Below are 15,612 nucleotides of genomic sequence, written 5' to 3' on the forward strand. Positions count from 1 at the left end.
ATAATAAATTCATTCTTTTCTTCTCAGCAAGAATTGTCAGCTTCAGCAGTCAAGCAATACATTTTCAACAACAATGATTTGAATCTCAGGTACAGAATTTCTCAAAATAATAAAGAAAATGTGATTGATCTGTCTTCAGTTAAAAGCTACTGGTTTGGTTTTAACCTGCTGAGAATCAGTAAAACATGCAGAATTTTCTGCTTAACAAAGGTCTTGCCATCAGATTTTTTTCATTAAGAACTTCACATTAACTTCAATAAATAAAATAATAACTTACTGTGGTAGAAGAAGAATCGCTTCTGGAACATTAATAAAATGATTTTGGGATAATTTTAAGCTTGTTATGCTGGATGACAGGTCAGGTATTATTTCTAGAGCAGAAAAGAGGTTAATCCTGTTACTTTTCAGAACTGTTTAAATTATTTTAAGACTGGAATCTTCTAAAATCAAAGACAGACTGGAAGTTCAGTCTATCGTCTCCTATACACAGGTCTTTCTTTGTACAAGCTACCAAAGCAGAATCTGAATTTTTTTTTTAAAGCTTATTTAAAACTGAACTCCCAAAATGGAAGAAGTTTAGAACTGAGTTAACGTGTTGGTTTTTATCACATTGCTTACTGTTATACTTCATCTCATGTTAGCATTAAAACTGAAATAATCTTACTTACATTTACTGTATCGTCAGTATATATAACATTCCTATAGTTCACCCAGTGAGTGGGTCTTATGCATATAAAAATGACTGTAATAGTTCAGCTGTGTTTAATGCAGGTCTAAGTGTTACCTTCTGAAATACTGTGACAATAATTCAAAATGGAAGATCTTATGTCTTGAAAACAGAATTTCTGTCAGTAACTTATGAACTCCTGCAGTATCATTAAAATCTCATTTATGTCATTTGTATTTTTCATAGGTAAATTAATTTTGACACCTTGGTATAATATATGCTAAGCCACTGAAACACACTCTGGACTCAACTCAAGTGTTTAAACACTGGGTTCTGCTGAAGGTGATCTGCCCTGTGGTACCCTGAGCTATCTGCATGTGGCTTGGAGATGCAACATAGGAGCTATGGAAGACCTGCTTTTTCTGGACCAGAAGCTGTAAGCCATGTGCGATATTTCAGGGCATCTCAAATGACACCCGTGTTCAGCCAAGTGAATGAAAACTTCTGTCTTATTCAGAAGACAATGCCGGATACAGTGTGGTAATGCTCAGAATCACAGAACCATTTAGGTTGGAGGAGACCTTAAAGATCATCAAGTCCAACTTAACCTAGTACTGCCAAGTCCACCACTAAACCATGTCTCTAAGTGACACACTTACACATCTTTTAAATACCTCCAGGGATGGTGATCCAACCACTTCCATGGGCAGCCTGTTCCAATGCCTGACAACCCTTTGAGGGAAGAAATTTTTCCTAATATCCAACCTGAACCTCCCCTGGAGCAACCTGAGGCCATTTCCTCTTGTTCTATCACTTGTTCTTTGGGAGAAGAGATGGACACACGCCTCGCTAGAACATTCAGTCAGGTAGTTGTAGAGACTGATAAGGTCCCCCCCTGAGCCTCCTCCTCTCCAGGCTAAACACCCCCAGCTCCCTCAGCTGCTCCTCACAGGACTTGTCCTCCAGACCCTTCACCAGCTCCGTTGCCCTTCTCTGGACATGCTCCCCCACCTCAATCTTTCTTGTAGTGAGAGGCCCAAACCTGAACCCCGTGTTTGAGGTGCGGCCTCACCAGTGGCCAGTACAGGGGGATGAGCGCTGCCCTGGTCCTGCTGGCCATGCTATTCCTGCTACAAGCCACCAGGATGCTTACATGATATGTATTTCAGTACAGTACTAAACCTGTATTAGAATTAGATTTGCAAGCTAACTTTGAAAGATTTCCTCTGCTTTGAACCTTCCCCAACAGTATGCATGATCTCAAGTACACTCAAACATTTTTATAGCACCCACTACAAATGTAAAAACAAAATGACTTACACCAAGTCAGATTAAATATCCATCAAGCCCCAATGGAAGTATACTGCTTCCAATAGTTATCAAAAGCTGATTCTTAGGGAACTGTATAAACAGGGACGATATGTATGTTCCCCTTCTCTGTTCTCCCAAGGCACCAAATGTTGGTAGCTGAGGATTATGTGACTTGGAATGGTTTCTAGAAGGTGGATCCTATTTTCACAGATACTTACCAAGGGCATTCATCCTGGCGTTGAACTGCTCCAGTTTTGTACAGTCCATGAAGACATTTTCAGCAAGTGATGAAATACTGTTCTTACTAATGTTTAAAACTTTCAGTTCTTTCAAGCATATGGGTGAACATAAGCATGAAATTTTGTTTCTATAATAACAAGAGAAACGTAATCCTCATTTTATTCAGAAACTATTAGCTACAAAGCAGAAGTAAAGAGTGTTGATCTGACAATGCTATCATTACACTTGTAAACCAAAAATAAGACTTTTGTTTATATAAAGACTGACCACTCATCAAAGACACGGGTAAATGTGACAACATGGAATAGCATGACTGATACTAAGATTGTTTTAATTAATGTGGAGAGCAAATGTCAGAATGTACTGTCATTTCCTGATGACATACTGCAGCTCAATCCCACAGAAAGAGGACTGTTGAGTTTGTGAGTAGTTCTGTTTACTATAGATATGTTTGCAGGATTATAATCACAGAATTATTATCCATTTTAAAAAAATAAAATTATGGAATTCCATATAGGGGATGCAAGTCAGGATGAGTACATAATGTTCCAAAGAACCTTATGTTCTTTGCATTTCTGGGAAGAAGAGCACCAGAAAGAGACAAAGATCCTGAAAATACAGAGATAAAAGAACCATACAGCACTGTTTTGAAAGGGAAATATTGCTAATAACATTAAAAATAAAGCTAATGAGGAAATGAAATAGGATTTTGAATTTAAAATACTGCTTTTGTGAATTTGATTCATATATTTAATACTGCTTGCTTTAGTTACATATGTTGCTATCTTTATTTTGTGTGAACCTCTGTGTAAAAAATATCACCATCTTTTTAAAAATAAGTTATGGGAGAAGAATGAGACAGTATCTGGAGTTCACAGAGCTATCAATAACAGCATTCTTCAGAATTCTGTTTAGGTATGAATTATCTCACTCACTAACAGATATGATAAGAAGTGTTGGTAAAAAAATAATTACATACTTTCTCTGCTTCTGTAATCTAAACGTATCCATACCAATAAATGCAGTTCCGAAAGAACCTTTGGTGACCAGTAGTAGTGAATAGTAGATATAGTAGAATAATGAATAGAAACTATTCTGTAAACAGAAAACCTTGTTGAATAAGTCAAACACAGACAGTCCTGTGGATGAATAGTATGGCAGTAGAAAAACGCTTAACCATAACATTTTTTGTATGTTACTGAAACTGCAAAGCTATTAGATTCTATCAAGGTCCTCAGATATTCTCATGTACTTTGTAATACAACACTGAAAATTGTAGCAATTTACACATTTGGAAGATAATGTCAGTGTTTCACTGCTGACTAAACAATCCTTTCCATGCTATAACAGTCATCATTCTGGATGACAAATATATTATTTTCTGTTGTGTTTGTTATGCTGCTGTCCATTTACTAATGCTACTCACCCTTCAAGCAATAGTTGTTCCAAATTTTCAGCAACATTTGTAAGAAATTCAGGAGTGCACACTAGCTGATTGTATGAAAGATTAAGTTGCTTTAGAGTTGGACATTTGAGGCGTGGATCCAAAGCAAAGGAAGGTCCAATGTCATTTCGAGAGATATCAAGACTTGCAATACAACTCATCTTCAGTAAATAAGTTGGAAAAGAAGTAAATTTGTTACTGTGCAAATCCAAGTACGTCAAGCATTTCAAGTTCTGAAAGAAAAGGATAATTTGTTTTTAAAGGGTTAAAAGAAGATACAAATTTATAGGTTTTAAACTGAGTTATATTTTATACAACTTATTAATTTACTTGTATTTCTCTCACTAGGAAAAACAGCAATCGTACCAATGTAACTTCTATTAAAGAACAAAAGATAAAACATTCTTCTAAATCAGTTAGCTCTTTTTCACAAAACTTAACACATATGAATTACCTGCACTTCTTGGTTCCATTTATGTTATTACATTACTCCATATAACATGTCCTAAAGCAGTTCTCTGCAGTAAATGACTTCAAACAGTTTCATGAAAATACTTTTATTTCTAGCTGAACATAAAGCCACTGAATGAAAATTGAATGAATATATGAAGCCTGCAAAAATATACACCCATATTCATGAGCGGTATTATTATGGGTACATTGTTAGAGACAATTTATTTTAACTAATCTCAACTTGTATTATATAAAATTATATATGCAGAATTACTTCACACAGTTGTTCTGGAATGCTTGTAAGAGCATTTTGGTGAAGTTCCAGTTTCTCAAGATGTTCCAGGTGACTAGTTAAGCAGCTATTCTGGCTGATGGCATCAATGTTCTCCAGCTCATTTGATGAAAGATCTAGTGATTTAATATATTCTTTCTCTGAGATCAATGAAGAAAGACTGTCTGATGGTCTTATATGTGGTGAAAATCTTGAGATGCCCTCTATTAAAACAAAAACATGGGAAAATAGCATGATTTATTTTATCACATAAGTAAAATTAAGATTAATCAGCTTGAGATGAAAGATGCAGAAGACAGTGAATGGATATTGGTTAAGATTCAAATCCGTGAAGACTTCTATTAAGAGACAGAAATTTGTAATACAGTAGGGAAGAGGATGGACACATGCACTGCACAACAGAAGTAGGTTTTGAAAGCTAGTAAGGGCCCTCATGAAATATCATTGCCTGTTTAATTCTACATAAACTATTTGTGAAGCCCAGGAAAAAAAGGAAATTTCCTATATATGCATTACTTGTACTCCACTGTAGTATTTCCAAAATGTATCCTCCTCCTCTTTGTAAACAAATATATAATCCAACTAAAATTTTTGCATGTTATGCTTGTGAAAGCATTAAGGATGAAAAATCTGTTATGTATGTTGAACTGTATAGTTCACTTACTGGGGGATTCATCTGAAGGGAAGAATTTTCTTCTTTGTTTCATTAATGGTTCATAATCAGAGCCAGGTCCCTGGAAAATCCCAGAAGAGAAAAAACAGTTATGGACATATGCAGGTATCTGAAATGATATGAACTCAGTAAGTTTATTTTTATTGTTGTTTCTTTGAGGGGAAACACAAAGAAACCATACATTTCAACTAAAAATAACAGGTCACAGAGGACATTTGTCCTCTTATGTCATCTTATGGAATTGGTCTCTCTTCACTGATCACAGTAGCACTCTGAATATTAGCTTCACTTAGGGGTAGTTAAGTCTTTATGAATAGGCCCACAGTTTCAGTATCTGCATTTGAACGTCAGACTGGAAATAGGAGCAATTCACAAGAACATGTATTTTTTATTGATTATAAAATTTTTCTGAAATAAACTCTCATCTATATGATGATCTGGAGCACAGTAATAGCACAGCAATAGAACAAAATGCTAAATAGTAGCAGTGAGACAAGAATCCATATGGTTACATGACCTTTCCTGACACTTGTTTATTAACAATTTTGCAGTAGGTAAACCAGATGGACTTAGAAGAAGCCTGGAATGAATAAGAATCTGACTTACCACAGAATAGGAATGTCGTGGCAAAGTAGGAGAACTTCTTAGAAATGCCATTTCCCTACAATGAAAGTCAGCCACTGCAATGGAATTGGACTTCTTTTTTGTAAAAAGCGAACCTTCACTTCCTAGTACAAAACAGTATCACAGGAGGACAAATCAGTAAGGAAATTTATTTAAAGGCAGACATCAAAACAGCCAATATCTAAATCTGGTTGGACGAATCCCTCTCTCTCTTTACAAGAAACTGAATGTATGAAGAACTGATTTTAAATAGGTAACTGAATAAAATGCTTTAAGGTCCTAATTTAGTGGATAAAGCACATACTTACTCACCATAAACCATTTACCAATGTTATCAAAACCAAAATTTTTAGAGAAAAGTTGTTTTTTTTTCATGGGAAGTGTTTTATCTCAAATACAAATAAGCAACTGATTTATGGCTATGGTCTAGCCTTGGTACAGTAGATGGGGATTATAAAAAAAGAAAAGAAAAGCAATTACCTTCACTATCAATATCATCACTCAAAGGAAAAACACTGTCCACTAATGGGTCAGAAATGAAACTCCAATCATAGTTTTTATCCACTCCATCTTCACAGAAGTTTAGATCAGAGGAGGCTCTTGATCTATCCTCTGAAATATTCTTCATCTGGAATTTAAGCACCATTCTTGCCAGTGCAGAACCTGCATCTGCATGTATAAGAAACCAAAAAGACAGCATACTCACCAAGAAATCCAAATAGCTTTAAAAAAATAATCTATTTTCAAGGTTTAGCAATCTTTCTATAATCAGCTGAATGCTATGAAGAGATCCTGAACCAAAGGTCTTGATCTAAAACACATATAGCACCACCAAGAGATATTAACACATTTCATATAGCAAGTTCTATATATACTCACTTTGTTTTCTTAATGGAGTAAGTTTATCTGGGAACAAAGGAATGAGCCAGGAAGGTTCTAGTCTCCCAATACCAAATCCTCCAAGACATATACTGCTGTTGGCAACATCAAGGCTAAGCTTCTTTAAGAGCAAGCTGATGATCTGGCTATCTCCTCTCTTTATACTGATGGTTAAAGCACTCCGAACATCCTGCTCTCGAGCACCATTGGCTAATAGCAATTCCACCAATTTAGGATTATGGCCTTTCTCACAAACCTAACAGAGAAAAGCAATTAAAAAAATTATGCAAGGCACTCAAACAACAGCTCAAACTGCATTAAGAGATTTGTCTCAAATGCAAATGCATTGCATTTTTAGGATCGTGCCTCTTTTTCAATTACACAATTCCCTACACCTCAGAGCATATGCCTGCCTAAGGCATCTGAGTACCAACCTCCGTTTTCCTGAAGTCTTTGTTCAAAAGATAAAAAATGCTGGAGTTCTGTAACTGTAATTTCTGCCATGAGTGCACACAATTTCCAGGCAAAAATGAATGGTAATTTAAGTAGTTTTGTTACTGCACGCAGTCAATGGCAACTCCATTTGTTTATCTGTTCAGTTGTAAAAAGACACTTAGGGATTATTTTGCCATGTCATCCAGATATGAGAGAACAGGCAACAACGGTGAGATTCATCAAGCCTTGCCTAGTGCTAGGGACCCGCTCAGGTTCACTGGCTTCAGTCAGCTTTATTCTTTTCCATCTCCCAGCCTGCATTGCTACACAGAGCAGGTTGACTGTGAATATTACAAATATTTTTTAGAAATACTTCCAGTTTGTTAGCAAACTGTAGCTTGCTAACAGTGATTTGCCTACCTCACACTCCATGGACGGACAGCTGGTTCCAGCCCAGCTGTGCTTTATTACCCAGCCAGCTCTGCCAGAAGAAATGAACACTCCCTAATTCACTTCAGGCAGTGCCGGTGGGGTTCTCTCAGACTGCTTAAATCAAGGGTCCTCAAACTAAGGCCCACGGGCCAGATACGGCCCCCCAGGGTCCTCAATCCAGCCCCCCGTATTTACAGAACCCCCCCGGCCCTCCTCGCCAGGGGTTGGGAGGGGAAACCAAGCAGCCGCAGATTACTGCCTGCCACTTTATCCACGCGCTGGCCCCTGGTTAAAAAGTTTGAGGACCCCTGGCTTAAAACTTTGACACTGAAGCAAAATTAAGATGTGCTCATACACAACGTTTCTCAAAAAAAATAATTTAAAGGCAGTCACATTTAGCAAGAAGCACTTATAAGCAGGTAGGAGCAGTTTCTCCATTGGCATGGCTGAATCCAGGTGGGATGTTTGCCTACGGCCTTATTTAAGACACCAACATATTTCAAATAGTTGCTCTGGATGTGGCCACTGTCTGGATAAAGCTCTTTGCAGCCAGTGTGACTGCAGGCATTCTAAGATGTTATATTCCTTCAGCTGTGTTGATAACAAGTCAGAACTCTAACTAGAACAGTTAAATCAGCACAAAACCTAATGATTATATTCAAGTTTATAGTGTATACATATATTGAATATATGTATATATTCAATATATAGTAATATATTCAAGTTTAAGTACAACACAAAGTAAAAAAAAAATCCACCACTGCAGGGAAGACATTTTGGGCAAAGTCTTCTTTGCAGGTCTAGAACAGAGTGGGACTAAGCACACACAGTGTTGTCTGCTGGTCCATCTGTACTTGGGCCTTGAAGAGCTTGGAAAGAACTGAATTTGGAGTATCAGCTCATGGACTGGGCTCTAATGGGCTTGATGCCATCTATGCCTGATTAGAGCTGAAAAAATGACTGGGAGTTTGCAAAGCTTGAGGTTAAGTCTTCTTCCTCAAAAATACTCCAAAGCTAAGGCTAAGTCAGTACTTGATTGAATCCAGGTTTGCATGTGAACAGGGTAAACAATCAGAAAGCATGGGACTTAAAGTGATCGTGCATGAGAACCGAACTGGCAGTGTGGGCACATCGTAGGTGACAGTGACCCCATGAGCTTCAATAAAGTTAAGGGTGTTCCAATGAACATCAGACCGAGCCTGAAGTCACTATGAGTAGCAATCACGCTATCAGGTCATAGTTAGATTGTACTGGGTATTGCTGTTGTGTTCTGCCAAATGTATGTTTATATGAGAGAGAAAGGAACCCAAAAGGACACATTTTAAAGCAATAGAACTATATATATTTCCATACATTACCTGATAGATCAAAGAGTTTGTCTTTGTCTTCTTATTAATATCAGCTCCCAGTAGAAGTAAACATTCAGCCATAATACTGTTGTTCTCAATACATGCTTTTTCCAGCATCACATTTTTTAAATCATCATTTTCAGCTATTTTAGCAAAACATTTACAACACAGGCTTTGAAACTGAACAGGAAGACAAACAATCAAAGTTAGGACAAAAAAAGCACCAAAATTTTTCAGCTGTGGAGCTGTCAAAAGAGAGAAGATACCTGTTGGTCTCGCTGGTCAGTGAAACACATAGACATCTGGTAGAAAATGACTGCATCAAATGATTCATGTACAAGCAGCTTTGCAAAACAAGGTGACAAACCAAGAACTGACAAGATTGCATGAAATCCCTAAGAACACAAAGAAAGGATTGAAATAAGCAGTGTCAAAAAGTGTAATTTTAAAACAAGTTGTGAAAAAAAATTTCAAACTTCAACCAAAAGATATGTGCTTTAGTTATTTTTCTTTTCCTTTTAAACATGCAACAATTCACAAATTGGAAAAGATCAAGAGAGAAGACAAAACCACCTGGTTTTATATAGCTACAGTTTCATGCTTGTTTAGCTGACTCACTTAAACAGATATTAACTGACACTTTGAAAAGCCAAATTATGCACCACAGCATCTGACAACATCCTGCCTGGCAGCAACAAATGTACTCATGATTTCCTGAAAATGTACAGAAGAAACAATCTCCTTCTAAGAATACAAGATTAAGATGCATCCCTTGTCCCAATGTGTTGCTCTGTAATCCCTGAATGCCAAAAAAATATATAGCCTAAATGAAAAGCTTAACAGCTGTATCCAAAAGCTAAAAAGAAATTCAAAATTATCGCATGATTCTGGAAGTTAAGTTCACCTAGAAGGGTGAACTGGATAAATTGCAGACTCTGTCCAAACCTAACTGAGACTAAATCAGTTTAAGCAAATTCCTTATTCTACCATATTATTTTGATTTCTCTCCACATGGGTGGCTAAGTTAAGCTTGGAAGGCTTGGGGGAACAACAATAAAGAAGGGAGGCTGTACTTGTGATATTTTCATATTGATCTGAAACAGAAGTACAGAAACTCACACAGGCAAGTCTCATTCTGCTAGAAAAAAGAAATTGGCAACAAACAGGGAAAGCTTCTGAGGCAGAGGAAGTAGAACTTTCACATGAGGAGGACTGAACTTGTGTTTGATGACAGAATAAAAACTCTCCTTCCATATTCAGAAGTTGATCCAAAGTCTGACACAGTATTCCAGTAATACCCTTCTTAAATACAGCTTTCCTACACTAAGCCTATTGCTGTTGACAGGGCTGGGAACTAAGTTATTTACTATTATTTTTCAAAGAAGGGCAATCAATACTATAATGATGGTTACTTCATTAAATGGTTATAGATTGATTGAATGATGAACCATGACTGAGAAGTTTGTTCTAGTTTGCAGATCTCAGAAGTCTTAGACAAACATCTAAACATACACTTACATATTCTGGATTGAATATATGCCTCCAAGAAAACCATCTCTATGGCAAACATATTTGTTTAATTATAAAGACTTATATGAATCTACTAATTGCAATAAAATCAAAATGAAGTAATTAAAATAAGGAATTACATTTCAAATATAACTACATAAAAATAATTTTCTGAGGTTTTTCCTTTCACTCTCATCTTTGTAACAGAAGTAACACATACATGCATCTGGATTTCAGTGACCTCTTTAAATCGCCGTAGAGTAGAAACTAGAACTGTTGACAGGACATGCATAGTTGCAATACACAAAATCTTTCTTGTAATCAAAGAGCGTAGAAGACTCAAACCCAAACACTGTATGTCTAGAAAAAAAGAAGAAAGATTAATAATGATGATTATTCAGACATTCTGAGTGGAATAAACCCATGACCTAAGTAGTGTTATATTACTAATATTCCAGAAAGTTACTTGCATAAGCTGTCACAGGGCCAGGCATAACTAAAGTGAACGAAGCCAAGGACTAAGCAGTACTGCAGCCTTTTCTTGCCACGTAACCTACATCACATCCAGTATTAAAGAGTGTAATACATAGGTTACAGCTTCTATGGTTAATCAGACCCTCCTACTACATCATTCACATTCTACTAACAAAATACCTTCCCCACCTTGTTTGTCTGGATACATCTGTAGGGTATGAAGCACAGTGTCAGTAGCTCCTTGCTGGGTTAAAATTTCTAGTGCACCCGTGCACTCAGCTAGAGAAGCCAGTAGTTTTAATCCACGCTTCTGAATGCTAGGATTTCCAATAAACTAATGGAGAAATGAATAGAAAATGAGATCAAGTTTGTTCTGCTTACAATGGTAACAGAAGAGTTGCTTGTTCTTCAAGTTGTTCTTTCAGAACAAGCAATTGTTCTTCAGGTATATGAAATTACAGCTGATGTGACAATAAGTAATGATAACCACAATTTCAAAAAGGTTTCCTTTTCAACTATCAGTTTTAGCCACTCAACCTCCCCAGATTTCCACCTGGGATTCTGAAAATATTCCCTAGCTAGTTTTCTAATGGAGAGTGTGATTTTTTTCCCCTCAAAGTTTTAGTTCAACTGTTACAAATTCACATCATTTTGCTAGTGTAAGGAGAGTGAGAAAATGTACTTCCTTTGTGGGTAAAAAAGAACAAAAATTGGCTTTTTTGAGAACCGGCACAAGGATAAACATGGTGACAACTGAAAAAAAAAAAAAAAAAGCCAAAAGAAAAAGATATGAGGCAACATACCTACTACCACACCCCATCAAGATTTTAAAAGCTTTGGTTTTAATTATAGAGCAATTCAACACGTTATTTGTGATTATTTTTCCCAGTTTTCCCCCACTCCCAGATGGAGGAAACCCAGATGAGGCCTAGATCTGAAAGCATGCATAGCTGTCACAGTGACTTGCAAATATTGCAGTGGAGACATGCCCATCTTCCTCCTTACTCCTTCTTTAATATTTCTTCATTAAAACTTGTTAATTTCTAGCCCTTCTGGTTGATATTGTAGCACCCCAAAACACAAACCAGCTGGGTCAGAAAAAGCAATCAGGATGGTCACAAAACATTGGAGACTAAAATACATTCTGAAGTAAGAATTATTTTGCCTCCCTTGTTCACTCCTATATCCTGTATCTTCAGGTCAAGAAATGTCCTTTAGGTACTCTAGCGCTCTTGCTGATACATTATTTGCTCTGACTTTTACAATAAATGTAAGAGACATAACTGTCGTGACTGAAAGCTTTTAGGAAGCCTAAAATTGTGGAGACTTTTCACGTATAAACTAGTCCATTAAAAAAAAATTGTGAATTGCTACATGCTGATTGTGGTCATGTGAAACTTGCAAACCTTGTAGAGGTGGGATTCTTCTGAAAGCCATGAAGTTAAACCTTTCCTATCACTAGGATTTAGGGTTAATTTGCTGTGCAAAGTGCCCAGCATTTCCTTTGTTTAGACTGGCTCTGCTTCAGCCCTTAACTTTTCAGCTTCTCCTTCAAGGCACTGTGATCATTCTGTTTTCCAGTGGCTGGAAAAAGTCATAGAATTAAACAGTGAAAAGAATGGAGACAACTGAGAAATACTGTTCTGTTGAAAGTAAAGGAGTATGTATCCATGAAAGACATATTAAAGAACCACTAAGTTCCATGTGTAGTTGAGATGTAGGTATTAGGACACATTTCACGTATAAACTAGTCCATTAAAAAAAAAATCACAAACTGTATTCTTGAAAAAAATACTAGCCTTGTTTTTATAAATATCCTTTAGAGTTACTGCATAAAGGATCATCTAATACACTCTAGAACAGAAAATAAGAAGAAATCACCCAAAATCCTGAGTGAATGAAACTCAGGAGTTAAGATTAATTCTATCAAATCAATAGGAAAAATCAATGTGGAACTAAAACTTACAAATGATTTACCAATGCAAGTGTAAAATTCATTAGAATGAAGCTTTAACTATACCCTGTTCAAAGCATTAAGCACCAGCGAATGAGTTCCCTCCAACAGACACTGGCTTTTAATGACTTTTACTGTAAGTGCAAAAGCAGCATCTCCCACATCTCTGGAAGAACCATTCTGGTGTTCGTTCTTTGTACCTGCAACAATGGAAAACAGCCTTCCTCAGCAGAACAGATTTAATATTCTCCCCAGTATTACACCAATATAACAATCAAATTGAAGACACAGGTGACTCAGAGGGCATACTTCAGATCCTATGACTTTTTCAGAATGCTGTAATTACAGAGACTGGAGTCCCTCCAGATTTAGGTTGCAGTGTGAGTACATTCTGTTTGAAATGATGATTTCACCACGTTTGCTCACTGCTTACTGTGAAAATGCAAAATCACGCCAAAAAATTTTGCCTAAGGTATATTGCAATATATTACTTTGAGCTATGGGGTTTCTTGCTGTTCCTGATACCTACTTCAGAATGCCTCTTCCTTCTGGAAAGGAGACACTACAGAGAAATTTGTTGCGCTTTCTCACTTGGCAGCACATCATAGGTGACATTTTACCCACAGATGACGTTAAATGTGAGTACAAATAAAAGAACAGAGAAAGGCTTTTCAGATTTACATTTCTTGTAGGTATTGACACCTGCAGTCAAGTGGCACTAAAGAAAGTACCCAGAAATCCTGTAAAAGTCACTTCAGCATTTATGTTTGTTCCAGTTACTATTGTCCCCATGAACTACTTTTCATTCCCTGATTAACCTGCAAGTTCCAGCATCTAGTTGGCACTCTTTTTGTTTGATTACACTTTAGAAGGGCCTCACTTCCAGGATACTGACAAAAAACCTACCTTGATATATGTTTTCTAACATGTAGGCAAGTCATAATCCTGCTGTTTATTGAAAAAAAAATCAGGATTATAATTCAAAGAATAGAAGGAAACTGAAAACTTGCAATCAGTCTGCATATTAGCCAAGTTACTAGTTTCGGAGTACCTGGTTTTGTAAATGTGAAAAAAATGTGCAGTTGTAAAACTGCTGAGAGATACTTGCAAAAAGTTGTTCTGAAAAAAATCAGTACCCCATGTCTGTACTCTCATATTTATTATCAGAGGAAAAAACCCAGGATACACAGCAGTAAACTGGTAAGAAGAGTTAAAATTTTCCCCTAATTCTATTAAAGGTTTAGAACTAACAAGAATATATTTTTCCACACTGTAGATTGCCCTTAAAGAGTTGGTTTTGGGTTTTTTTTTTGAAAGGAATTCTCTAAGCTAGTCAGTTTGGCTTCTTCTCTGTAGAAAATAGTATATAATAATATATTTCCTATTTTTAAATCACAGCCTGTTTTTTTGGTGTCAGAGGGCCAATTTTTATGTTCCTTCCAAGAGATACCGTTAAAACAATTGTATTTTGTGGTACAACAATGTTGAAGTCACGATCACTTTGCTCTCACTTAAAGGATATCTGTGATGAAACTACACAATCACAGCAATAAATCTACACTTGTTTCCCTGAATTCCTCAGAAGTAACGGAGCTAGCTCTTCACGGATGAAACCAAGAGGAAATCAGCAGTGATAATTTTGGTCTGTTACCTTCAACATCTCAAGTTTTCCTCCACCTTGTATGTTCTTTAAGAGCTACAGCTGCTCTCTCCTACGTACATAACTCCAGTAAATTTTCTGGAGTTCCATTAAAGGCTGTCTCATTAGAAAAGGAAAATTAAAACTCAGCTATCTAATTTCTGTTCTCTCATTTGGTGTATGATGCCACACCGCTTATATTTTTTGATGACTTACCAGGCATCATAAAGTGTAAAAGGACTCGAAGTGCTTCCAGCTGTACAGAGAGTGATTTTTCATGTTTCCTCATGGCTTTTACAACTTCTGATACAGCTACTGTCATTACATCCAGATGAGGGAAACTGAAAATATTGTTTATAAAATAAAAAAAAAAAGAACGCATTTCTTCTACATAACTTTACATGTATTTGTTTTCTTAATGAACACTGTGTGATAACTCTTTAGGACACTTTAAATCTGGTTTAAGCTACAAAATATAAACTATGGCAATTTTCTTCATCATAGCAAATACATCATTTTCATGCCATTCCATGAATTCAGTCTATTCAGCCTAATTCCATTCTAGACTACTGAGAGGTAATTTTCAATCCAGTCCAGAACAGTGATACACAGAAAGCACAGTATTTAATTCAGGGTGAGTAGTGGACTCATGTATTTCACTTTGATTCCAGTCCAGAGAGGGGAAAAGACATATCTTCCTTGATTTAGTGCTCTGCAACTGTCATGAAGTACTAATGAATACTCAGATTCTTGTAGAACAAACAGAAAAGTATAAATCATGTAAGGTTCTAATCTTAAAGAAAAAAAAATATAATCTCAATGTCATTAGCATTCCTAGAAACAACAGTAGCCAGAGGCCACTAATTCACTTTTAAGGTTATTTTATTATTTCATTTTATAATACTTTTCACTCCTGTGAACAAGGTTATGGAAATTCTGAGATTTTCTTTACAAAATAAAATTATTCATAAGGAATCCTGTGACTAGATCTTGAGTCTGTCATTTTTTCACAGATAGCCTAGCATATATAAAGGTTTCAAGGAAGGCTGACAAAACTTCGCAGGACACTTTGAATCATGTTCCCACCCTGTATACCCATATTTATGAGTCACAAGTTTGATTTTCCAATTATGTTCTAGAGTATTTGCAAAAGCCAACACAAAAGTAATATTAACATAATGTTATTGTAATAATCAGAGTTAATATTGTGGGAAATTTCCTGGCACTCAGCAGAACT

General features: G+C 36.4%; 1 protein-coding gene across 2 annotated transcripts in view; it reads right to left on the reverse strand.

The window, feature by feature from the left end:
* LRRK2 (leucine rich repeat kinase 2) overlaps positions 1-15,612 on the reverse strand; it is a 71,594-nt gene that overhangs the window by 31,867 nt on the left and 24,115 nt on the right. For both annotated transcript variants that reach the window (XR_008747893.1, XM_055808992.1), the window contains exons 13-26: positions 14,592-14,716; positions 12,803-12,936; positions 10,972-11,116; positions 10,529-10,668; positions 9,066-9,194; positions 8,809-8,979; positions 6,584-6,839; positions 6,185-6,373; positions 5,687-5,808; positions 5,072-5,141; positions 4,390-4,610; positions 3,645-3,895; positions 2,197-2,345; positions 278-371 (exon numbers count right to left, since the gene is read on the reverse strand). Coding sequence is in view for 1 of the 2 variants with exons in the window: in XM_055808992.1 (XP_055664967.1) it covers positions 278-371; positions 2,197-2,345; positions 3,645-3,895; positions 4,390-4,610; positions 5,072-5,141; positions 5,687-5,808; positions 6,185-6,373; positions 6,584-6,839; positions 8,809-8,979; positions 9,066-9,194; positions 10,529-10,668; positions 10,972-11,116; positions 12,803-12,936; positions 14,592-14,716 (2,196 nt within the window). In the remaining variant the exon portion in view is untranslated. The remainder of the gene's footprint in view (positions 1-277; positions 372-2,196; positions 2,346-3,644; positions 3,896-4,389; positions 4,611-5,071; positions 5,142-5,686; positions 5,809-6,184; positions 6,374-6,583; positions 6,840-8,808; positions 8,980-9,065; positions 9,195-10,528; positions 10,669-10,971; positions 11,117-12,802; positions 12,937-14,591; positions 14,717-15,612) is intronic.

This window comes from Falco peregrinus, chromosome 6 (genome assembly GCF_023634155.1).
Source record: "Falco peregrinus isolate bFalPer1 chromosome 6, bFalPer1.pri, whole genome shotgun sequence".
NCBI classification, from domain to species: Eukaryota; Metazoa; Chordata; class Aves; order Falconiformes; family Falconidae; genus Falco; species Falco peregrinus.